Raw genomic sequence first — 24,236 nt, forward strand, 5'->3', positions numbered from 1 at the left:
TTATGTCCCTACTAGAAGACATCAGGCATTGTATGTATCACCACCTTCAAAGGAATCTATCTTGAAAATGTTGCATATGTAACTTTAAGCACAACTTTCATTGGCTCCATACACTTTCTGATTTCAATGTGTATATAAAATTGTGAGAATCATTTATGGCATAAGTCTGAAAAGAACATATGGGCTAAATTGGCTAATGGACGTAATCAGGCAGCATCTGAGTTCAGCGCTTATAAAGTAGGTTCTTACATGCAGTTAATCCAGATGAATACAAAGTGAACTTGACATTTATATCTGCTATTGGTGGATTATAGACATACCTATATTTATATGCCTTTTTTTCCATGATAGATTCTTTTTTGGTTTCAAGCCATAAATGTGTTAATATGTAGCAACGATTAAAAGAATTGTTATTCAGGAGAAATGCTAAACCAACAAATTCATGTAACATATTTGTGGTTTAAAGTTGGGTTATACTATGTAATTTAATGAATGCTAATTAAGGTTTTTAAACGGGTCTAGACGTTCTTTTCCAAAGGCCTTTGAGGTCAAGGGACAAAAAAAACAACACTTGAATTATGTGATGAGCACAAATGTAAAATTGTAGATTGAAATTTGAGGGTAATTTAAACACAAACATAGAGCATCTCCAGAGATATTTTTATTTTTTCCATGCTTGGCTTCTTTAGCTCTCCAACGGGATGCCATTGTTCCCGTTAGCCCTATTTTATTTTCTACATCCTTCAGCCTGCAACATAAGCAATTTACATGTGAAACAGATAATACAATTCATTACCTTACGTGCACAATGTGTTTTAAAATCATTTTTAAATTACCCCCAGATTTATTTATTTTTGCTGAGATCTCTCGCTTTTTAGGTACTCATCTACTGCTATCACCAACACAAGAGTATTTGTGGTACACTTTACACAACATGACTTGAATGTTACTTTGTGAATGTTACAATTTAGTGTTACCTATGATTTAGGTAGAAATTACTTGAATCCAATTTGTGTTTCATTGGTACAAATTTGTTACAGTCGAACTTGGCATTTATTTTGTTAAACATTAAGTCTTGTAAACAATGTTACAAACTGTTGTTTTTATTAAACCAATGCAGATAGATATGTTCTCTTGTCTTTTTTTCATAATTGTGTGTATATGTATATACCGAGACTCACAGCATTTAAGTATTTAAAGCATATCTGCCACTTTTCCCAAATTCTTTATTTTAATGGCCAGTACACTAAACAAACCCATGTAATAGTATTTATTTTAAGAGCTGCATGATATACTTGTCACCAGCACTGTCTTGGTAGACATAGTGGGGGGTCTTCAAGCAGCCTATCAGTTGTGGGAATCGTCAGATCTCCCTAAGGTAAGTACCTGATTTTTCTATTTCTCATATTAAAGTACTCCTATAAATGAATTGTAGGTTTCACAATGTATATAATACAACAGTTTGTGCATATATAGATATAAAGAGAAAGTTATGCTAAAGCTTAAATGCTAACCTTGGTGGTGAGACATTAAGATCCAGGCCTAAATACTTAACATACAAACATACTGTATGTGATAAAGCAAAGAGGCATCTTTTTATTTTCATCCTAGGGATGTGTAAGGGTTTTCACCTTTTCACATTTTATGTAAAAGGCTGACCTGACTCCATATTGTCTTCTGAAATAATGATACCTTAGGATCCCAATATGTGCTAAAATGCCTCCTTGAATACAAGTAACGTAATTTAGAATAATTGTAACTCTTGTCATGTCATGGTTTTCAAAAGGACCATTTTTAGAACCATCTGATTGCCTTCATTAGTGCATCACCGCAAGCGGATATTTGTAATTTGCTATTAAAGGGTTAATATTTGAGTCTCTGGGTTATACAGAGTTGACAGGTATGTGTATTGATATATTTTATAAATCTGGTTCAAGAACTAACATACTTGAGATACATAGATGTCTTTTTTGTATTTTATCTAATTTTTAACACCAATAACCTGAAGTGCACTATAAACTGTATTACTATTCTATTTTATTACTATTAGTTTACATTTGATAACCTTTTGATCCAGAGGAAGGTGACAAAAACTTTCAGCCATCTCTGCCTCACAAGGGAAAATAGAATTCCTTCCTGACCCAAATATGGAGATCGGTTTATCCCTGGATCAACTGCCTGGCTTTTGTAACTTCATATTTCTGGATACTTTGTAGGAAGCTTGGCCCCTGCTCAATACAAATTATAGTCCGATAGGTAGAGGGCAATAAAGAGAATATAAGTCCCTACTCTGCACAGCTCACAGCCTAATAATGAGGGATCCAATGTAAATAAGAGGGGTTCCTGCTTTTCAGACATTACAATCTAATTGGTGGGATCCAATAAAGATAACAACCTGCCCTGTGTGGTTACAGTGGAAAAGTGAAGAAAGGAGTACCTTCCCCGCATTAAGATCAATATTAAAGACACACTGATATGCCCTGGTTCATTTACTGTTCCAAAACAAATAGCTTGACATAAGCGGATATTTTCAATTTCATCTAATTTATTCATAATACTGTGTTTATTGTAAAAAAAAGTGGAGGGGGCTACAAGCTATCTTGCACCAGGGCCCTTAGCTCACTGGTTCCATCACTGCACCTGATGTCAGCTTCACCCTCCCGGTTGGGAAATGCATTATGACATAATGGTAGATGTCTTTATGGCATTTAAATCAGTGAAATCAAAATGCCAATGCTACACACACCTCTACTGCAATCATGGTGCACCATGCCGTCATGAAACCGATCCACTAAACGCGAGGCTTCGTTCACAGTGAGCCAGTGCTGTTGATCGGTTACAGACTGAAAAAATAGAAAAATATCCTACACCTACATTTTATAAACATATTACTTTTTTTTTAGAAATTACCTTCTGTGCATAACAACTTCTATCACCTTCAGCCTGACTGAAGATGAGGGTGATGGGGAGTTATAGAGAACAGAAGTCTAGCAAGCTTGTGTACAAAAACACAAAAACACAACACAAAAACATATTTGAAGAAAAAAAACACAAAAACATAATAATGGCTAATTTTGGCCAAACTCAAGACACTTACATTAATATATTTTGAGGTATTTTGAACAACTCAACTACTTTAGCGACAACTATCATGGCAAAATAATTTAAAAAATGTTTTTATATATATTATAATGTTGTTAATATACTATTCATACTAAATGTTGGAATATACATTTAAAAGTATCAAAAGAAAGCCCTATATGTTCTTAAAATAGAGGGAAATCATAACTAAACAAACATATCCTAAAAACATGAAAAAAGCTCGAGGTTTTGGAGTAAAAAGTACCCTCAGTAAAGAAGGCATTAAAACGGGTTTGAGGTACGTTTTGTGCCCATAAATGCATATAGCCGCCCCCTGGCCCAATTTCATACAGCAAGGTGTGAACACTTTTGAGAAATGTCCGTCATGTATTTATCGGTGACGGGCAGCAAAGAAAATACAATCCAATTGTCATGCTAATATGGAATTAGGAAAACAGGCGCGGACTCTGCCAGCTGACCAGCAGGTGGCGCTGTCATCGTGCTCGGTGCTCAGCCGGGTCAGTGTTTACAAAAGTACGCTTTTGACCCTGCAGGCGCCCGTACTTGTGCCAAGACTACATTTCCCATATACACCTGGCATCGGGAGCTCTTTCGTCATGGCACCGCGTAAACCCTCCTCTTCCTCTCTGCTAGAGACGTCCTATAGAAAGTCCATCTTCAAAGGCTGTTGCGATCTGCTCAGCTAATTGGCTTAGAGGAGCAGCCCGTCCCTAAATCGGCAAACAAGATGGCGGCCGGTGTTTTTGTAGTGTGAGGTTGGGCCTTCGAGCGCCGCCGCGCGGTGTTGTCGCAATCAGTTTCCTTGTGTGTGGAAGGCCGGACATGTGGCCTGCGTGAGCGTGGGGAGGCGGACCGGCAGATAGCAGGAGCCTGCAGCGGGAAGCATTGCGCGCTGACACCGGGCGCACGCACAAGAGGCAGGCGGACCTCATTGACGTAGGTACGGGCTGGGGCGGCACGGGCGGCCGTGGAACTGTGTATGGGCCTCCGCCTTTCACCTGTCATGTGCCCTCTTGAGGCGACTTCTAGGGCTCTGCGTGTGTTGCTAGGAGTGTGTGTTTGAGGCCTGTGTTAGTCATTGTGCCGCTGAGTCCGTGAAGTTACTTGGCCTGTGTAATGGCTGCGCCGGTTATCGTGCTCACTTGGGCCCTTCGCGTTGCACTGTAGATTAGAGTGTGGGGCGTGCTGGAAACCTCGCGCTCCTCAATGTTTATTCACTAAAGGGAGAGTTTGCAGGGTTGTTGTTTCAGCTCCTTGACGTCATTATATATTATGAAGGGCAACCCTCACACAACTATGCATTATACAGGGCCCTTCATTCTAGTGAAATTGGCTAGGTTGTGGGCATTCATAGTCATTGGTGAAGTGAGAGAGTTTAAACCACATCTCTCCCGCTGACTTTCCCTGTGGTGAATAAATTGCTTTGTATAGCGCCTTCGTATTCTGCAGCGCTGTACAACGGGTAAACGGGGCATAACCTGTTGTATATGAGAAGAAAATATCTGAGTGTCCTTACCTGGCTCCTACCTAAAGCTGCACCTAGAGTGAACAGAGTGGCAGTGTCGTGTTTAAGGAAGCCATGTCTGTTTTGCGTAAGCTTTGTGTATTGTGTGTGTATATATATATATATATATATATATATATATATATTACACACACAAACATGCCGTGGTGGATATGGTTGTACGTGTGTATGTACAAGGAGCTTTCCTAGTGCCTTATTGTCGTGATGAGTGTGCCAGCGGTCTAATGAGACGGTTACGGACTGAATATCTGGTGTGTTACAGGTGTTGCTCGAAGACTGATCCCTATAGCTCTACGTTATAAGACATGCAAGAAAAAAGTTCATGGGGCTCAGACTTAGGTTGTTTTCTTTAATCTTATAACTTTGCGCGCGATTCTCTGTATTGTCTCTGTGTGTGCGTTCGAGAGCTGCCCGGGAGAGAGGGTTTAATATTGCTTACGCAGGAGTGATCCATCCATCAGGTATGTGCTCGAGGACCCCCAGACTGCCGTGTAATAAATCTGTGGCCCCGGAGTGTGCCATGAGTTTCCCTGTTGGGAATGTTTGTCTAAGCAGGTTGTTGTTGTTGTTATTATTATTATTGTTTTGTATAGCGCCATCATATTCCGTAGCACTGTGCTATGGGTAGATGGGTTATAACAAGTAGTAATATAACAACAATTTCACTTAAGGAAACAGCTTCCAATCTAGAGGAATGAATGGTTACTTTTTGTTTAGTTTTATAGTCATCTTGATACATTCTTGATTAAATTTATTTTATTTGTATCTTGTTCTTAGTTATTTGATAATAGTACCTAATGTATGAGTGTGTCTTAGTGTGTTAATTCTCGTCTTGTCATACCACCTGAATATATGTATTGTAAGAAGTGCTGCGTAAGTTGTTTGCGCTATGTAAATAAAAGATATTTGATTTTTGGTATTTTGACATTGCAGCTTTCAAATAGTTTGTGACCCTAATACTCTGTTTTATCCTGATTTTCATCACATCTGTCGGTGTACAGCGTCCCAATATAAATCTAATGTATGTACTTGGCATGTCGGCAGTTTAGTCGACAAATGTTTACCCAAGTTGAGCTCTTTAGAAAGTTCCGCAGTTCAAAAGGGCCCCGGCTGTCTAATGAAAGATGAGTAGGAACTAATGTTAGTTTGATTTTGTACTTAAAGGAACATAATAAAATGATATTTAAGATATCAGACTACTGGTGAACTCCTGATGAGGACCGAAGGAGCCCAGAGAATGAAGATTTTCCCACATGCTAGTCGGATATGAAAATAACTCAATCTTACTTTTGTTTTTAGCTGTTTTTTGATGATGGGTGGTGAAGTTTGTTGATAAGAAAAGTCAAGCGACAGACTTAGTGAGTCACTAGTTTATATATACTCGAGTTTCATTCCACCTAAAGCCTCCAACGTGCCGTTTATGTTTACATACACCATCTGATCTTTTTATCACAGGTCAGTTGCAAATAAAGCAAACTGAAAGGAAATGCAATTATATTATATTTTTTTTTGGTTTGACCCCTTATCTTTACTGCCAACATAATGATTTAGCACCGTTGTATATTTTTTGCTGTGTGAGTAAATGCTCATTATTTCTGCTGTTGTGACTTGGTTCTTCTAACCTTTTCTAAGGGAAAGGTGTGGAAGAAGTCACAACATCACAAATGGTGTATATTTGTAGAAGTGTAATGTACCGCTGTGCAGGGTGTAAGCGTTATTTAGCTAGTCTGTCCCCAGGTCATGTAGTCTGTGGATGGGCATATTGGGGTCTCTTCACTAACTGGAGAGTTGTGCAGAAGACTTTTGGTTTTAACTCCTTCCCTTCATTTTTCATTATGAATGCCAACACCAACAAGTTTCTCTTGCTAGAAAGCCAGAACTTTACAAGTTAATAGTGAGGAGACGTTGTACAAATATCACTGACCTAACTATACATTATACAGGGCTTGTTGGGTATATGCCTTCCTAATGTATAGGAGCTGAAATCCAACACTCTGCTTTAGTGAATAGACCTCATGGTTTTTTCTTTTCCATTGGTGGTCGATGCGGAGGCTTGGTTTTGCCGGATTTGTCATTGTTGGGGAGAATGTCTCTTCTTGGTAGTTGGCAGCGTGTGTTTTGTTTGGGCTTTTCAGTTCTTGCTTATTTCAAGACATGGTTCTTGTTTCCGAAAAAAAAAAAAAAAAAAATGTAACTTATTAATTGATAAACTTTAGCACATGATTTAGTCGCGCAAATGGTATGTTCTTGTAACTTTTTCTATGTGCAGAAATCTTTTTCAATGTGGTGTTAGGCCAAAAAATGAGAATCCAGCCATGTGAATCCTAATCAAACTTTAAAGTAATTGTAGGCTGTAAACCTTTGCCCGAGAGCAGCGATAAACTATTATATAATCAGGTTAAAATCCCCACTCTGCATTTATTAATAATATCTATATTTATATAGCACCAACAATTTATGCAGCGCTTAATACAATACATATATTCAGGGGGTATGACAAGACGAGAATTGACAGACTTAAGACAAACCGATACATTAGGTGGAGAGAGCCCTGCTCGCAAGCTTACAATCTTGTATCTTTTGTAGATGATGATCAATGGTTTCAGTGTGGTACAGAATTCTGAATTAAACACTATTTAAAGGGGAAGTTCCACCTTATTTCTCTTTACTAATGTCGGATAAAAAAACATTTCCAAAAATATATTGTGCAGATTTTTTTTAAGAAAAAAAAAATAAGCATTTGCATGAATGTTTTCAGGCAACTGCATTTTAGCCATTTATGTATGCGTTCTAGCTCTGTTTTCATAGTCTAATCTACCAAACCAGCGGTGTACTACATGCGGGCCAAATGCTGCCTGCTGGACATATAAACCCACCTCCAACCATGGGGGCAAAGGGGCAATAACCATCCCTTCCAGAGATAGACGGAGGCATGCTCTGCAGGTAGGGGTCTGATACATGGGCTTACCTTCACCTCCCTAATTTCCAGGAGAAGACAGGGTTGAGCCTGCCGAGGCTTTTTCAGCTTGATTATAAGCACTAACATAAACCTGATTTTATCTAATTTTCCCCCGATCAAATCCCTTTATCTGCAGACCTGGAGGCTTGTTATTTTGCCATTATAGTATATTGTAGCATATAGAAGTATGCTTCTTAACCCCTTAAGGACAATGGGCAGTCCCAGAACCCATTGAAAACAATGCATTTTGAGCCCGTACATGTACGGGCTTTGTCATTAAGGGGTTAATGTGGTGTATAGTATTTGAAACAAGGTAACATTTTCTCGCAGCTCACCAATAGTTGGTGCTGCCAGCTCATGTTGACCACATGTTTTTAAACATTTCAAATCATATTGTTTTGAACTTTTTGTATTAAAACCAACCTGTTGCAACTTGAGCCGTTTTTGTTTAATTTTAGCTGTTACTGACATAAAAAATGAAGAACAATCCCTCATACACATCTGGAGCAAATGACCAAGAAAGTGATAGTAAGTATATATGTATATTGTGGTATAGTTTCATATCTGTCGTATTTGTATACAGTTCTTCTTTCTGTCGGGCTCTGATGGGCTATTACACATGATAGACTATCTAGATTGCATCCTTTAACAGCTCATCACGCACATTGTGATCAGCAATGCAAGCCTATAGAGCGCTGCTTGCCGACTATACTGTGATCCGTTCAGGGGAAGTCGAGGTAAAGAGTACAAAACTAATTTTCTCTGTCTTCATGAAAACAAAATGTTCAATACAATATGAAAAAAATAACAATATTTGATTTTCAAGTGCCCAACCGCCCTACTGCTTTAGCACTGCATGTACAAAAATAACCTCTCTACAATACCCCTTAACCCTTTAGTAAGGAGTATTAACTAAAATATAACCCTGTCCCTTAGTTTTGAAGGGCTTATGGGTATAGACAAGTTGATGTGGGGTGCTTGTTTCAGAGCTATTTGAGGGACCAAGTTGGCTATTGGTACACAGGAAAGTCTGATAAATTGTTAAATACTTTTGAAATGCAAAAGAGATCTATGCATCTGTTATATCAATTTTGAAAGGATTTGTTTCAATAAAAAAGAGCAGGTCTCCGTGGGTCTATATTGCATCTCTGAACTTACGTTTGTCTAACGTACTGCAATCTTGTTTGTCAGATGAAGAGAACAACAAGTGGACCAGCGTGGCAGCTCTGTGTTCATCTGAAAGGTGTCCCATATGTCTAAATGTTCTCACTCAAGATGTTGGCTTTCCAGAAACTTGTTACCATGCTTTCTGTTTGACCTGCATTCTCAAATGGTCTGAAGTAAGTGGGAAAGGGAAAAAAATTGTCTGCAGTGAGCCCAGGGCTAGAGGCCCCTGCGGGGGGGGAGAGGAGTAGCGTGTGTGTGGTATCAGTGAGTTTGCGTGTTAGTAGGCATGTGTGTTAGTTATTTGAGGCTGAAGAAACACTGCACGCTAGGCTTATCCCTGTTCTCATACGACAGATTGTGATGTGATGGACATGAGGCAGGCTGATGGGTGGCCTTGAGGATAAGTTGTAGTGGAGTGTTGATAAAGAGTGTGGTTTTTAAGTGGAGACGGGACCATTCTTGGATGCTTCTGAGGATAAAACATGCACAACTGATGCACTTTTGATGTGCAACTGCTACTTTTATAAAACCCCTGGGCATCCTTACTTGTGTTAAAAATTAGGTTTTCATAAGTTTTAACAAATTAAAAAGTTAAGGTACTCATGCTCTTCAAAAACAGTTAATGGGTGCCATAAATATAAATGAATACTGCTGAGTCAGCGTTTGGTAGGCAATCGGGTATAGCACTCTTCACTTTGTGAATGATTTTGATGTTATGTAGTGTTATCTGTTCTCCTGTCTACTGGACTCTAGTGTGCATGGTCCCTTTATTAATGACAGAATGTAAAATACTTCAGATTTTAATTTTGTAGATCGCTCTCTCCATGAAGATAAATCCTTATACCCTTTCTTCTGTTTTTAGACATCTACGTCTTGTCCTGTTGACCGAAAACCTTTTCAAGTAGTGTGTAAAATAAATCCAGCTGGTGGATCTACTAAGGTATTGTTCGCTGTCTCTATAAAATGTTATATATCAAAGTTTAAATAAGATGTCAAGGACCACAAAATAGTGTGTGTATATATATTTTTATATTATTGCAATCTGGTAACATGAGTGCGTTGATAAATCTGCATTCTCTTTTTTTTTTTTTTAATTAGTCTTTCCCTAAAATTCAGATATCTTAAAACCTCTATGGTCATTTGGCACAACTTTAGCAATGTATGAATTATGACTAGATACGCATGTATAAATTTTCAGTTAAAGTTAAGTCTTTAGATACATTGGATTACAGTGAATGTTCGATGAATTTGTTGAGCACATTAAGACGTGTTAGCTATTTTTTTTTTTATTAAAATTTCTGTCAATCTCTCTCAAAGATCCATGTAAAACCGAGGCGACCAAGATCAAAGTGCTGTTGCAATGACAATCTGTGGCATTCCTTTTGCTGTGCAAAAGCCAAAACCTGGTGCAGGTGAGCAGTATTGTATAAAGTTACAAAACTGCAGTCAAGGATTTAGCTAACTGAAGCAAGGATTTAGTTTTTTTTTATAGCCAAATTGTAACAGTTGCAATATCTTTTGTGCTAAGTATTACATTTTGTTGTTGTGTTCCACAACATGCAAATATATACAAATTATTCCCCAAAAATTGTCTTAATAGAAACTTTTGTCTTATTTGAAACAGAAGTGACACAAACAAGGATTCTGCAAGTCAAAACTTTCAATCCAACAAATATGAGACTAAACGTAAGTTTCCTTGCAAAACTTGGTGTTTGCATGTTATGTCTTATCAAGATTGCTGTTCAAGAGCACACTTTTTTTTATGTAGCTTACTGATGCTCACATAAAAGCTCTGAATTTTTACATTAATGGTTTTTTAAAATAAGCAACGGCTCCTTACAGCGCACCTTTTATAGTAATGGAAATCAACAGACTGGTATTATAACCTCCTGTGTAATCCTTTAACCTATTGTGGATCAGGGATTTAATACACTACTGGACAGTAGAATTTTTCATGTCTCTCTGCTCACCTGTAATGTCCCTCCTTATTTAATGAACATACTTTATTAAATTGCCCTAATTTGGACACTAATATATATCCCCTATATGTCCATTATAGGGCAGATATATATTTATATATTATAATATAAATTTAGCATGGCTGGAGGCCAACTTAAATCAAAACACCTCATAGTTATACTGTGCTGAAAATGCAAGAGTGTTTTCCAATATCGTCCGACCTTTGTGTACCCTTTTTCATTTCTTGTTTAGAAAATGTGTCTAAAGCTATTTTATGTTTACCAGTATCCCCCCAAGTAAAGTAAGCTGTCCCCAGCTGAATTTCTTTTTCCCCCCCAAAAAAGTAAACCTCCTGAAAGGGATTTTTTTAATCTACTAGATACAATATTTTTTTCATTCTTTTAAAAAGTGCTCTATTGGAACAATGTATAGTGATCCACTTTTTATGACCCCATGGATCTCTATTGGCACAGGGGAGCTGGTGATGTCACCTGTTAGGGTTCCCCAGCACAGCAGTCAGGGGGTTCCTCTGCATGGTTCTCCAGTGGTGTTCTCTTCCACAGCAATCAGGATTCCTAATGTGAGCCCTATGACCGCTCTCACTATGAATATAATGATTCTAACAAAATGATTATTATTAAACGCATATATTCAAAGTGTAACTTTGTGTGTCTCACATTTAGGATGCATAGTACATGAAGAAAAACAGTTACTGGATTTGGAGGTAATAAAAATAATTAAATTGTCTTATCGGTGCAGTATCACTTATGTTTGTCTTCCATTGCATAATACTTATTATATTTTTTTTAAATATACACACTCCTTCCATGATTTTTTTTTTAATCAGATTAGAAATGTATGCAAAAATATTCCAGCAGTGGCAATCTTTATTGGAATAAGACAAGCAGACAATCTGGAAGGAGATTTTGAATAGTCATTGTGACTTTTAATATAAAGCAATCAAATGGCCACACCTACCTCACCTTTAGTGCGACTAGAGGGAACTTAGTTTGAACGTGTATAGTCATAAGAGTTATAAGATTTGCTGTGCTTCTGTTTTTTGATCCAATATTGTGTTCCACAAATTTGTGAATATCTGAAATTATTTTTTTTAGCGTTCCAGGTTAGTGAGATTGCTGATATTCATGTTTATTTTTTATTTTTTTTGGCTTATTTCTTATTGTAGCTCAAGAAATTAAGCTTACCCAACCGATGTTTCAGTAGTGATTTTGTGAACTTATGTCCACTAAACCAGTCTGGTTTACCCCTGTGTGCTAATAACAGGTGGGTGTCCTTCCTTTCATTCATTTTATTAAGTACAATATCTGCTTGTGTATTGACTACGTAATTTAAAATATTTGCTTCAGAAAGCTGCTGCTCCCACATAGGTTTCTTCAGAAGGCCTAACATTGGATCTATTACTTTTCTTTAGTGTAATTCAGTGTGCCTTGTGTTTTTTTTTGTAATATCCTTAGCTGATTGATGCTGTCATCCTTTTAATACAAGAGATAGGTGTCTGGTGAACAAAATAGTTTTCTATGTTTACCCTTTGGGTTTGAAAATGTAGCTTTGTTTTTTCTGTTGGATGCCAACAGTTCTGGGATGTCTGTGGTAGTAGTCATTTAAATTTCAGATTTCACACTATTTCACAAGCGCAAATATTCTCAAAACACTGAAAAGGGAATGACTTTTGTGCAGTCAATATGTACAGCATGTCCGGATGAACAACTAGTGGAAAATATTTGCATTCAAGGCAAAGAAAACCATTACAAATCTGCTCCTACATGTCACTAAGGAAATGAGGACTTCATATTGCAATGGAAAGAAAAAGCTGTGGAAGCTGCATGCAGTATCGACGCGAGGAGGCTGTGAATCTTTCCTCCTTATATTATGAAATCCAGCTGATTCACAAGAAGATATATCCTATTTCAAGAATTGTATATGAAGCCGGGAGCTGTGCATCTCTTGATGAATTAACAAAGGAGATGGGGAAAATGAAGTTATTCACATAATTATAGTAATGACATGCATTTCTCTTGTTCTTCTGTTGAGACTGTATGTTAGGTGGTTTATTGTTATTCTGTTTCACAATCTGCTGTGTACAGATGACCATTAATACTTGAGTGAAACCTTGAAAACCTGTGGAGTTGGAAGCTTTACAACATTACGATAGAATTTGTAGCAAATGGCCCAATCAGTTCAATCCACATATCCCCTGCTCAAGAACAAAGACTTCTGTACGTCCGTTCAAGACCACAAGGTACTTGGGTTTCGATCAACTACTTCAATTGTGATATCCATGTAGGTCACCTATATACATCTGGCGGAACATGGTACTTCATTATGCTTGATCTGAAGATATGGCATGTTCAAGGAAAGTTAATAAACTGAAGAGAATGCTGGACATTCTGGATACTTCCAGGCTAAAAGGCCCTTGTAATATTACACATTATATGGCCTCTGTAATGCTGTTAAGATTCTTTAAAACCCAATACTAGTAGCCCTTTATGGTCTTCATATTCCACATTGGTCCTCCTTTATTTATTATGGCTGAGCTACTAGAAACTTGCATGTAACGGATCACGAGAGAGCTGGTCTGAAAATGTTTTTGCCCCCCCCTCCTTGTTCCTGAACTCACTTGTGCTCAATTCTTAATACTTACAGTAAAGGACCTGACCATCCTCTTGGAGTACCAGCTGTTCAGAGGACACTTGAAAACTGCAATCTGCACACGCAATACGTGTGTAACTGCTAACCTTGCCATTGGATTATATAAAAAAAGCACTAAACCAAATTAATATCAACTAATTGATGGCCTTCAGTGGCTTTTCTGTTGTCTCCTTTTGTTGATAATTGGCAGCTAATAGTGGCCGCTTGATATTGCATCAGTAGTTTGAAGCATGTTGATACATAAATGTATTCTTGACTTGTCATTCTCTTGAGTATATGTAGGAAAAGTTAGCCCTACATACTTGACCATCTGTGGTAAGGAAAGCTCCGTACAGTCAAAGATTCAGTGACTTTGGTAGCCTTCTAAAAGTTCCAGTTTCACTCGCTCATTGCAAACAAAACAGGTCCGTGCATATGGTAACAAGAACACGTTTCAAGGCTCTGTTACTATAGTGGATCTTAAATCTGTTTTGCAGGCACTAACAAAGCCAACATAAGAACTCTTTGATGGTTATTGAAGACGTCACGTTTAAACCTCTTTTTCGGCTGAGAGGAGATCCTCAAGACGTATGGAAGATATGCAGGCCTTAACTAAAAAAAGAAACCCTTTTAATACATAATTCTCATCTTAGCTGAGGCAAGAAGCCACCTTTTTTCTGTTTGTATGTATTATCTTCTGAACAGGCAAAGGGTTTGCTGACTCTAGCCACGGGATCGCAGCAAAGTGCCCTGTTAAATGCATAGAACATGCAAAGCTGGCACTTCACAATCTTTAATGTAAAATGGTTTTTTTGCGTGTGACATTGGGAGTGTTTTTGTAGACTACTCTTTATGATGAGTTTACTGTAAATATGCACATTTTTAATAACCACTTTCAATTGTTGTGTTCACATAATATCTCTGAAGTGTTTTTCTCTCCAAATGCATAGGATGGTGTAGTCTTTAAAAGTAATGTTATCCTATTTAGACTCCATAAAACTGCAGGTTATCCTTCTGTAATTGTCAGTGTTAAAAACATTGGTTTTAACAGAACCTGTGCATTTGCAAATTAACCTCCTTTGTACTTCTATCACGAAAGGCTATCTTAACTGATAGTGAACTGACGTGATGTAAGGAAAAGTTACTTAAAAGGGTACAAAACATTGTTGATCGGATTTAAGTGCCGGGGAGGTTTTTGAAAAATGTCAAACTGAAAAGCTTTAAAAAAATGTATCGCATTAAAGCATGCTGCCTGTAAAATTACTTGCCAGGGTTGAAATTGATGAAGGTTGTCTACTGCCTGCATTTTGTCCACCTAAATGAATGAAATTATGTCTTGTTGAAATTGATACCATTTTGTATTGGTTCAGTATAGAAAAACATGTAATACTTAAGCTTTCGGTACCTTGCAACACAAAAAGATCCAAATTTTATGTAAGACTCCATCTTCTTTTGTGATATCCATTTTTCTGAACTTTGATTTGACTTTTTTTCTCTACGTGACAAACTATATTGGTGTTTTATAATTAGTAGGAATGTGTATATTTTTAGTGAATTTTCAGAAGACAGTGAAATTCATTTAGTACGACAGAAGAATGAAGGACTGAAACATCTAAGGCCTACAGTGTTGAGTCGAAGATCTGAATGGTAAGATTACCATTTGCATTTTGCATCAACCTCCTAAACATGAATTTCTACATGCTGGTCAAAAACAGTGGGACACTTTTTTTTTTCCCTCTTTCTTTTTATAACACATGGTACGTTATCCCATATCTTCGGTTTTGAAGTTGTAATTTTAGTCTGAAAAAATAGCAGTGCAAAGATGGTAAAGTAAAGGGGAGTTGATGGTTCCTCCTTACAGGCTGAGCAAATGCACATTAAAGTACATTCTTAATGGGTGGTGCTGTATGGGAGACTAGACTTCTTGTTAAAAATAGACAGTTTACTGTGCCACTTTATTTCCTATGTTCACATTTTACTCTTTCATTTTGTAGCATGATGTCTCTTACTGCTGAAACAGAAACTGAAACGCTTCTCTCTCTACCAGCTACTTTTAGATTGGATAACTTTATGTCCATTTCTACTAGAAACAAAGGTAACTTGTACTGTTTAGTACTTGTGATGTTATCCAGCAAGTTGCACTGCCTTTCAAATGGGAAGACTACTATTTTTAGCAGACTGCTTTTGACAAAGTGATAGGTTGATGCAGAAATCTGAGGCTTGCCCGCATGACATAAAGGAAAGGCAAAACAACAAAACTAAATATTCTTTAATACTTTAAACACCATACGTCTATTACACCCCCCCCAATAAGATAAGACCACTGGGTATGCTGATGTTCGTTTTTATTTCTATGTTGAAACACTGTACATATAATGAATAGCTTGTCCATATTTTATTGGTCCAAACTAGCATGCTGTATGTGACCATCTGCAGTATATTGTTGTAATGCGGGTTTTGCACTCAATAGTATCCATTCTACTTGCATGTCTGTTTGCAAATTTCACTGTGTATGCTAGGATTACTGTAATTGCTAATTTTGTCTATTGTCATTGACAATTTTAGCAACTTCATAAAATTTTGACGTTTAAGACATTTAGTAATGCATTTTTTGTTTTTGCAATTAGGGTTTTTGAAGCGAACATATGTTAATTCTAGCGCGCAGGAAGGCACAGAAAAAAAAGCTGCGTCTGGTGCATCAAACAGAGGAACAAGAAAGAAAACTGTACAGTCCACCACTAGAAGGAGATCTACACGAAACAGCAAATCTGAAGATACAAGCCAGCTTCCAGCTTCACCAAAATCTAGCAGCTCTGATCATGATGCCCCAGGGCACAATAGTGGTTCTTTGAATGTGTCACCATCTGAACAACCGGGAAAAAAGCCTCCAAAACAAACTAAACGTTCTAAAAAAGGAACTCAAGTCAGAAAGCGTCTTAAGCCAGCAAAACAGACTCAAGAACAGTCAAACGAAAGTTCGGAGTCTGAAGAAGAACTTGAGAAGGATAAAGTGTTTGTCAAGAATTCAACAGAAACCGCATCTTCTGATATTGAAACCTCTCCAACACACTATGTAGACAGTGCAGAGCAGCGGTCTTCTTCTGGGTCTCCATTTCAGATAAAGTCTGATGGTGAACTTTCCGCTCCTATGGATGGTGAACTTTCTGATGAAAAATTATCAAAGTCCCCATTATCTCAAAATGACAGTGAGTCTGATTTAGAAGATACATCTACATTCCCAGTCTTAAACAATGCCCATAGTTTAAAGGTAGCAAACTCTTTACTACCCACAGCCTCCGAGGATCAGCTGGTGGATGTTCTGCCACAATCCAAAATTGTGAAAAGCCATTTGGAGTCTGATGAAGGAGATTGTTCAGATTCTAAGTCACATTTATATGAGACGGGGAACTCAACATCTCCTGTTCCTGAAAAGCACCATAATTCTGACTGCTTGGATTCCACTCTTTCGCCTTATGCTAGCAGACAAGACGAGTCATGTGATGATCATTCTGTCTCTGGAAAGCAGGATAACTCTGATGGAGAGGATACTGAAAACATTTTACCTATGGAAAGCCATGAAACAAATGGTCCAGATATTCTGTCTTCCACGGGTGGGAATTTGCCATTGACAAAGGAACACCTTCAAGAATCACTTGCATCTTTAGATGGGAATAATTCTGAAGGGACAGAATCTAGTGATTATTCAGACCTAAAGAATGGGAAACACTCTCTGGAGTGTCATTCGTTAGAAAGTGCTGGTATGCCATATACGACTGCGGAATCTCCAGCATCTCGTACTACCCCCTCAACCTCCCATGATACTGATTCCAGCACTGTGCTTCGGTCTGGCACAGAAGTTGCAAATTCCAATTCTGGTGAAACGCAGGAAGATGTAATTATATCCAAGGAAAATCTCAATGGGGATAAAGCAACCAATGGCGTAGACAGGAGTCGTCAAGAGATTGAATTAAAAGAAAATATTTCATGGGAAGATATATCAAGTGTACCAAATAAGTACAAGAGTGGCATCCCTGAAATTCATATTACAACTGTGGTTCAGCATTCCAGACAGGACTTAAGTAAAACAAATGAAGTTAGTGATGCTGATTGTATGGATGAAAATGGAAAGAGTTTTCAATGTGCTCTTAAACAGGCAAATACTCTCCAAACCCAAACCGCCTCTGATCTAAATAATGAACAGAAAAGTGTATTTTGTGAAGATAATAATGAATCTATTGCAATGGAGTGTGAATCTCTTGATAGTGATCACAATGAGTCTGAAATTAGTCAGCCCATGGAAATAAATAAAACAGATGAAAGCAAATGTAATTTGGAGTCATCAATAGAAACAGAGGAGCCGAAATCTGAAAGCACTGAATGCAAACATGTTAATGAGGATAATACGAATGATACATCTAAGAAAGAAACACGAACAAGAAAATCAAGGTTTCATTCCCCGTCAACTACTTGGTCCCCGCGGAAAACCGATGTTAAAGATAGGCAGAGATCTCGCTCCCGTTCTAAAGGTAGAGACTCTCCTGGTAGACGTAAATCGAGATCACGCAGCAGAGATAGAGATGGAAATCGTGAGCATGGGGGACAGTGGAAAGGTCGCAGCAGAGAGAGAAGGTATAGAAGGCAATCTAGATCTAAATCTAGGAGCCGGTCTCGTTCTAGGTCTCCATCGCGTACCGCACGAAGTAGGTGTGGAGGACCTGATAGAAATGAAGGTGATTGTGGTTCACCCTCTTGGAAAGAACGCCGTCAGTATGATAACTGGAAGAGTCCTAGAGGTAATGAAAGGTACAAAAGGAACGACCAAGATAAATCAAATGAAAATCTTAGAAGAGAGAGGCATGATACGAATAGAGAGCGGCATGATGTTAAAGATTCGTCAGAGCAGTACCAAGAAAATAAATCTCAGAATGAGTACCCAGACTGGGTAGTGGAAAAGATGAAATCTTCAGATGCTAGAGGTAAAGGAGGAAACAGGTCAGGAGTTTCTCCAAGAGGTTCCCACCGGGACAGTAATCATAGTCCCGGGGATTCCTGGAGTAAAAGTCCTGGCATGGATTGGAAATCACCCCGTGGGCGTGGCGGCCGTGGCAGAGCTGGTGTCCGAGGTGGATTTGCAGACGGTGAAAATCGTTGGAACAATTGGCAGCCCTTCTCAGGAAATTCTAATAGCTCAGGGCAGGACTCCACAAGATTCTCAGAGCAGAAAAACTACCGACCTAAATATGATCAGGAACAGTTTGATTCCCCTGCTGATCGCTCTGGTTGGTCATCTGCATCGAGTTGGGCTGTTAGAAAAACTCTGCCTGCTGATGTACAAAACTATTATTCAAAAAGAGGAAGAACCTCCAGTGGTTCGCAGTCCACATGGCCAAAGCAGGAAGAGCCTCAAGACCAAGGTATGTTACTTATTGAGATCTTTCCTAGCTTTGACACATTACATTTTGTCTTGCTATCAAGTTAGGAATGTGTCTGTGGTGTACGCATAGGACAAAAATCACAATAAAGAACATTTATGTGCTCCTTGTCTGCTTATGAAATCACCAGCAGCTGTTATGCGGTCTAGTTGACAAAGTTATTTTTGTGGCAGAATTGTATATTTCAAACTGTATTGAAATGCAAACTCAATGAGCATCTTCTGTATATAAAAAAGGTGGAAGGTTTCTTCCCTCATTTAACTCATTAGGTTTGCACCTTTAAACTGTAAAGTAATATCGAGGCATTGAATGTACAATTTTCTCACAAAATCCCTCTTTGGGAAGTAAAAAAAAAAAAAAAAAACCCCATGGAAACCTGTTGCTATTTCTCTCCTATGGGTAGGACAGAACTTGATTTATTTAGCAAATTTCTTTTCCATACCTGCATTTAAATGGTAACTTTTGCTGACTTTGGAATCCCCTCAAATGTGAGGTTTAACTTTTTTTTTTTTTTTCCCAACTCTCAAAAAAATAGCCATCAAGACAGATCAGCCCACTCAAGACCAAGCAAACCAGCAAACGGAAAGTCCTCATATGCCCTTAAATATGGTGCCGGGTCAAATGAATGTAGTGCCGCAGCAAATCAACCCTCCTCCCCAGGCAATGAATATGTTTCCATACTCTGTGGCCGTTCCTCCTCCTCCGTTGGTGAACATGCAACACAATCCATATAACATTCATGCACAGTTGCCCATGCACATTCATCCTGGAATACCACTTGTTCAGGTATCTGGTCCTACCAACGTGTCTCAGGGATTGCCCCCTCCACCGCCCCCACCTCCACCATCCCAACAAGTCAACTATGTTGCTTTGCAGCAAGAGGGCAAACAACTGCAGGTATGCACTTTCTTACAAATTTTTATTTTCTCTCAAATCCTTGTGGTTCTCCTTTCCTGATTAGTCTAATTACAAATTGTTTGTGTCATACGCCCCTCAGCCTGCTGCTGTTATGTTTCAGATTTCTTCCAAAAGATAGGTGCAATTGCTTTGGCCATAGATATGTAAAACCACCCGTATAGCTATGTATTACTAACAAAGCAGAACTTTTTTTGTGAAACACAACTTTATTCAATCACAAACATGGTATTTTACTTTTTATTTCTTTCCCAGTAAGTGACTGCAGAAAAAAAAAATCACTATGTTCAGCAGTGTCCCTCAAGTTTAGCTGCCCCAATTCCAATTACCCCTTGTTTATTCCTAAAATGTACTCAACAAAACATGATATCTTGTGGCTTTTTTGGTTTTGTTTAGTTCTTCTTGTAACCAGGAAGCATTGTAGGGGATAGGAATTTAAAAAAATAATTATAGGTTTCTTCTAATTGCATTTATTTAACTTGTTCTGTCATAGGGCTGCAACACACACACACACACACACCTACCTGTCACCCCGGTGACTTAAATCCATGTAGAATGTTACAGCTCTCACATTCAATCTGACATCCTGATCTGTCATTCACTGACAGGATTTTGGTACAGCCAAGGTTAAATGCCTGACATACGGCCAGTCCTCATGAACTAGTTTTTGGTGACATATCCTCTGTAGCTGGTGGTTAATGGGTTAAGGACCATTCGTTACGGTGTTGAGGTGAAGTTTAGAAGCACACATTTTGGATATACCATCCACACTGCCTTTTCCTTCAGAGTCTGCGTGGTTATTCCTCCCTATTAAGTTATATACCCTCTAAGTTGTTTAGGCATTTTTAGTAGGGGTGAAGAAAGGGGAATTAAATATTCCCCATTTTTGTCATGTTCGTGATTCTCCTTTCTTGATTCCTTTTGTTTTGTAAAAAGATTGGGTTAGTAGCTTTTTTTTTTTTTTTTTTTTTTTTTTTTTTTTTAACACCTTCCTTTTTGCATTACTTATCGGTGATCTGTGCACCATGATCTGATCACACCATGTGATTGGGGGCCTGGGAGGACATCGGGTCTGTACCCTGCAGTTTCTCTACTGCACCTTCCTGCAGTGACACTACTGGGATGGAATGTAAGGAATATATGGCTGATATTGTGGACCTGGGGTGCCAAACATGTACCCTGTATGTGACAGTACACTGCGCTTATAATCGCTTTATGCAATTTGAATAATCTTTCCTGCGTGTAGCAGGACTGCGGGAATTAAAGAGGAAAGCCTCACATTTCCAGTTAAACACGCGCTTCATATGAACAAGTGCTGCTAATCAGTAAGACTGATCTGCAGTCATTGTTCCATGGAACAAGCCGCCTATAATAGCTGGTTGCTAATAGTCTATGTTCAAAAGTGACATTCAGTTTTATTTCTTTCGTTTAAGAAAACACACAAACCTTTAATGAAAAGGAAAGAAAAATTAACTACAAGTCCTGCAACCATGAACTAGAATCATGTGCTTACTCTTCTAAAGAGTTGTGTACTGTTGCCTACATGCTATGGGCTTCTTTGATTTTGTTTTTTTACTAGTATTTTTTCATTACATCGTGATAGTGTGCACAGCTTGTCAGTAAGGTCAGACGAAGAAAGCTGCCCCACTCCTGAAAAAGTTATTCACCAATCCCTTGTTTGAGGCTGTGTGACAGTGTGATATTGTGTATGATCTGTAGCATATTCTGCAGTATTACGAGATGTATGGCTCTTAGTGTAGCTTCCATATGCCCCCCTGAGTAACATAACTTTATATATGTTGCACATTAACCCTTCCCAACTCTTTAAAACAGGGTATTCCGAGTGCTTCTCATGTAAGTAATAACTTCAGTGCACCACTCTTGCCAGCTTCGGCAGCAGCCATGGGTATTGTTGGAACGGTTCTGGGACCTAACTCTGGTAGTGTAGCCTCATCCGCTCACAGCAAACCACCACATGCTTCTGTTAAAGCTCCAGTCCGAAGTGTGACAGTGGAAGCCAGTGCAGATAGCTCCAAGAAAGAAAAGGTAATTTTGCTATTTGCGTTCTTAGTACTTGGGCTACCCTGGCTGGGAAATTGATGGAAGCCATGTTTTTATATTTCTGTAACGCAGGTGATAGACCAGCGGGGAGCAGTAGATACAGACGTTATCTCTTATAGAAGGCTAAAATTAATTGCACTGTTAGCCATTCTACCTTTTCTGCCGTAGGCTAAGACAGTTAGACAGAAAGTTAATGGTATTTGGAGGAAGGTCTTGTTACTAGTGGGGCAACAAGGCCAATATTTGTGGTGCAGTGATCTGAATGAATGAAAGAATTGTATGAAATACAGTATTATGTGTACAGTGTAATCTACCCTTGCATGCAATCAGTATTAACTCATTGAGCTTTAACATCACCTTTGGTGGTGAGTCTTTTAACATGTACTTGCCAATGTATTGCCTGTCCTGTTGGAAATATATATATTTTTGTTTTTTTGTATTTTTAATGGCAAAAAATGTCATGTTGCTGTTATGTTCTTTCCTAGAAATTGCAAATACAGGAAAAAGCAGCAAATGAAGTAAAAATGGCAATTAAACAGTATTACCAAAATAAAGACATAACAAAGGATGAATATAAGGAGATAGTAAAGAAAGCAGTTGACAAGGTAAGTGCTTCAGGAGCAGATATTGTATTATGTTGGTTTTAAAGAAAATGAGTTGTGCTGGTTTTAAAGATCAAAAACATTGGGCTGCTTACAAATAGTTGTAGTCTCTTCTTTAACCCCAGCTGTCTCTGCTGAAAGCATATTCATAGATAGATATATCTATCTGTCTATCTGGAACATTCTTTGGCACTTTCATTGAAATCAGCAGTAGTAGTAGTCCCCAAATATTATGGGCATTAAATAAAATGTCATGAATATCTGCCTGAATGCCCAGAATACCACAGATCTTGCCATTCTCCCAAGTTCTTTCCCCTGGAGGTATTTTACCCCAAACCTACTATAGCTGTACCGCAGTTTTCTTCCAAATGTGTCTAACATATTTAACTATATGTAACTTTAAATACGCATCGGCTATTGTTTTGTTTTCCCCGACTATAGGTCTGCCATAGTAAAAGCGGAGAAGTTGATTCGGCTAAAGTTGCAAATCTAGTAAAGGCATACGTGGACAAATATAAACACTCTCGAAAAAAGGGGATGGAGGAAAAATGAAAGCTTCACTGGAACATATGGACAATGGACCTCTAATGTAACTGTCAAAGTGCAATTTCAGTATGTCTAATTAACTGAATTGTTCACAACTGTGATTAAAATGGGGTTTTGATAATTTTTATTTTTGTGTAGTAATGTTTCATTACATATAGAGATCTTTCATTTCCCCCTCCCTCAATGTTTCTTTATTGACAGACTTAATTTTTTTTGTTTTTACTAGCAAAGCTGTGTGGTTAACAACTATGTGCAGCATTTTGACTTTATCAATTGTGTGTAATATTAGAGATGTTTATCTCAATACTTGGTTATCCGCCAGGTACGGTATGTACAGTCCATGTAATCTGTTGGGTAACTTCTGATAGGAATCACTTTTGATTGTTTTTCCTCATAATTGTAGTGAAATGTTTGGGTTTATTTTTTTCCTTAAATCATTTTTACCCTAACTGGATGCACTGTTTCAGTGTATGTGATGAGTGTCTGTATCTTGAAATAGATCCTGTTTAGAAAATAAACTTTCAGAAGAATAGTATGCTACTGCAAAAAAGTGTCCAACAAATATATATTTTTTTAACATGGGCACAAACTATGGCAACACCAAATAAATATTATGCTGCTTGTTTGTGTTGTGTGTCTTATATCTTCAAAATAATTGTTTTCAAACTATAATTAAGCTCTCCTTATTACACTGTGTTAGATGTGATGGGCAGCACATTACACTATAATACAGAATAACATGAACTTTTTTTTTTGACCAGATCGTTTGGGCTCCATACATAATGCTTGCTGTAGAGCCTGCCAGCATTCTTGGGGTATAACAGTGTACTGGGGTGCACAAATAGTCTATCAGTTTCAGCTTACATATCTTCTATTCATGTATGTTGCTTTCTTTTGCTTATAATTTAAAGCAGTATATGGTTTAAGGCCATCCCATGTGCCTGTGACAATCAGTTGTGCATTGTGATGTACAAATTTGTGCATGTCTCCCTGTAACAGGTGCTGGCATCATATCTATCTTTATAGGGTAGGCAATATACCTTTTTTCTTTTTTTAATCTGTCTACCCAAATGCCAATAATTATGGCAGTCAGGACTGGTGCCAGGGGCCCTGCTATACATCTATACTAACTCCTATGAGGGACAGTGCCAGATGTCTATTTTACATTAAAAAAACAAACACTGAAGTGTGCCAGAATCTTCCTACAATAAACTCATGCCAACCATTTATGTCCAGGCATGTCTAAACTAGTTTCCTTTTAAAATAGTTTCCATTAATTTCCCAACTATTGACTTATTGGTTTGTAGTTTCCAGAGTCT

General features: G+C 38.1%; 1 protein-coding gene across 3 annotated transcripts; it reads left to right on the forward strand.

The window, feature by feature from the left end:
• The first annotated feature begins 3,592 nt into the window (after nucleotides 1-3,592).
• SCAF11 (SR-related CTD associated factor 11) lies at nucleotides 3,593-23,542 on the forward strand. 3 transcript variants are annotated; one of them, XM_053462099.1, is made up of 15 exons: nucleotides 3,593-4,042; nucleotides 8,045-8,114; nucleotides 8,778-8,926; nucleotides 9,616-9,693; nucleotides 10,071-10,165; nucleotides 10,378-10,439; nucleotides 11,396-11,436; nucleotides 11,899-11,996; nucleotides 14,913-15,008; nucleotides 15,356-15,456; nucleotides 15,989-18,775; nucleotides 19,329-19,690; nucleotides 21,542-21,754; nucleotides 22,255-22,374; nucleotides 22,813-23,542. In XM_053462099.1, the coding sequence occupies exons 2-15, from the start codon at nucleotides 8,063-8,065 to the stop codon at nucleotides 22,921-22,923; spliced, it is 4,365 nt and encodes a 1,454-aa protein (XP_053318074.1). In that variant the 5' UTR covers nucleotides 3,593-4,042; nucleotides 8,045-8,062; the 3' UTR covers nucleotides 22,924-23,542. The 3 variants fall into 3 exon arrangements, with proteins under 3 accessions (XP_053318074.1, XP_053318073.1, XP_053318075.1); XM_053462098.1 differs by having other exon boundaries at nucleotides 3,593-4,038; XM_053462100.1 differs by lacking the exon at nucleotides 21,542-21,754 and having other exon boundaries at nucleotides 3,600-4,038.
• The last annotated feature ends 694 nt before the right edge of the window (nucleotides 23,543-24,236 follow it).

The sequence above is a fragment of the Spea bombifrons genome, chromosome 4 (genome assembly GCF_027358695.1).
Source record: "Spea bombifrons isolate aSpeBom1 chromosome 4, aSpeBom1.2.pri, whole genome shotgun sequence".
Taxonomy (NCBI): domain Eukaryota; kingdom Metazoa; phylum Chordata; class Amphibia; order Anura; family Pelobatidae; genus Spea; species Spea bombifrons.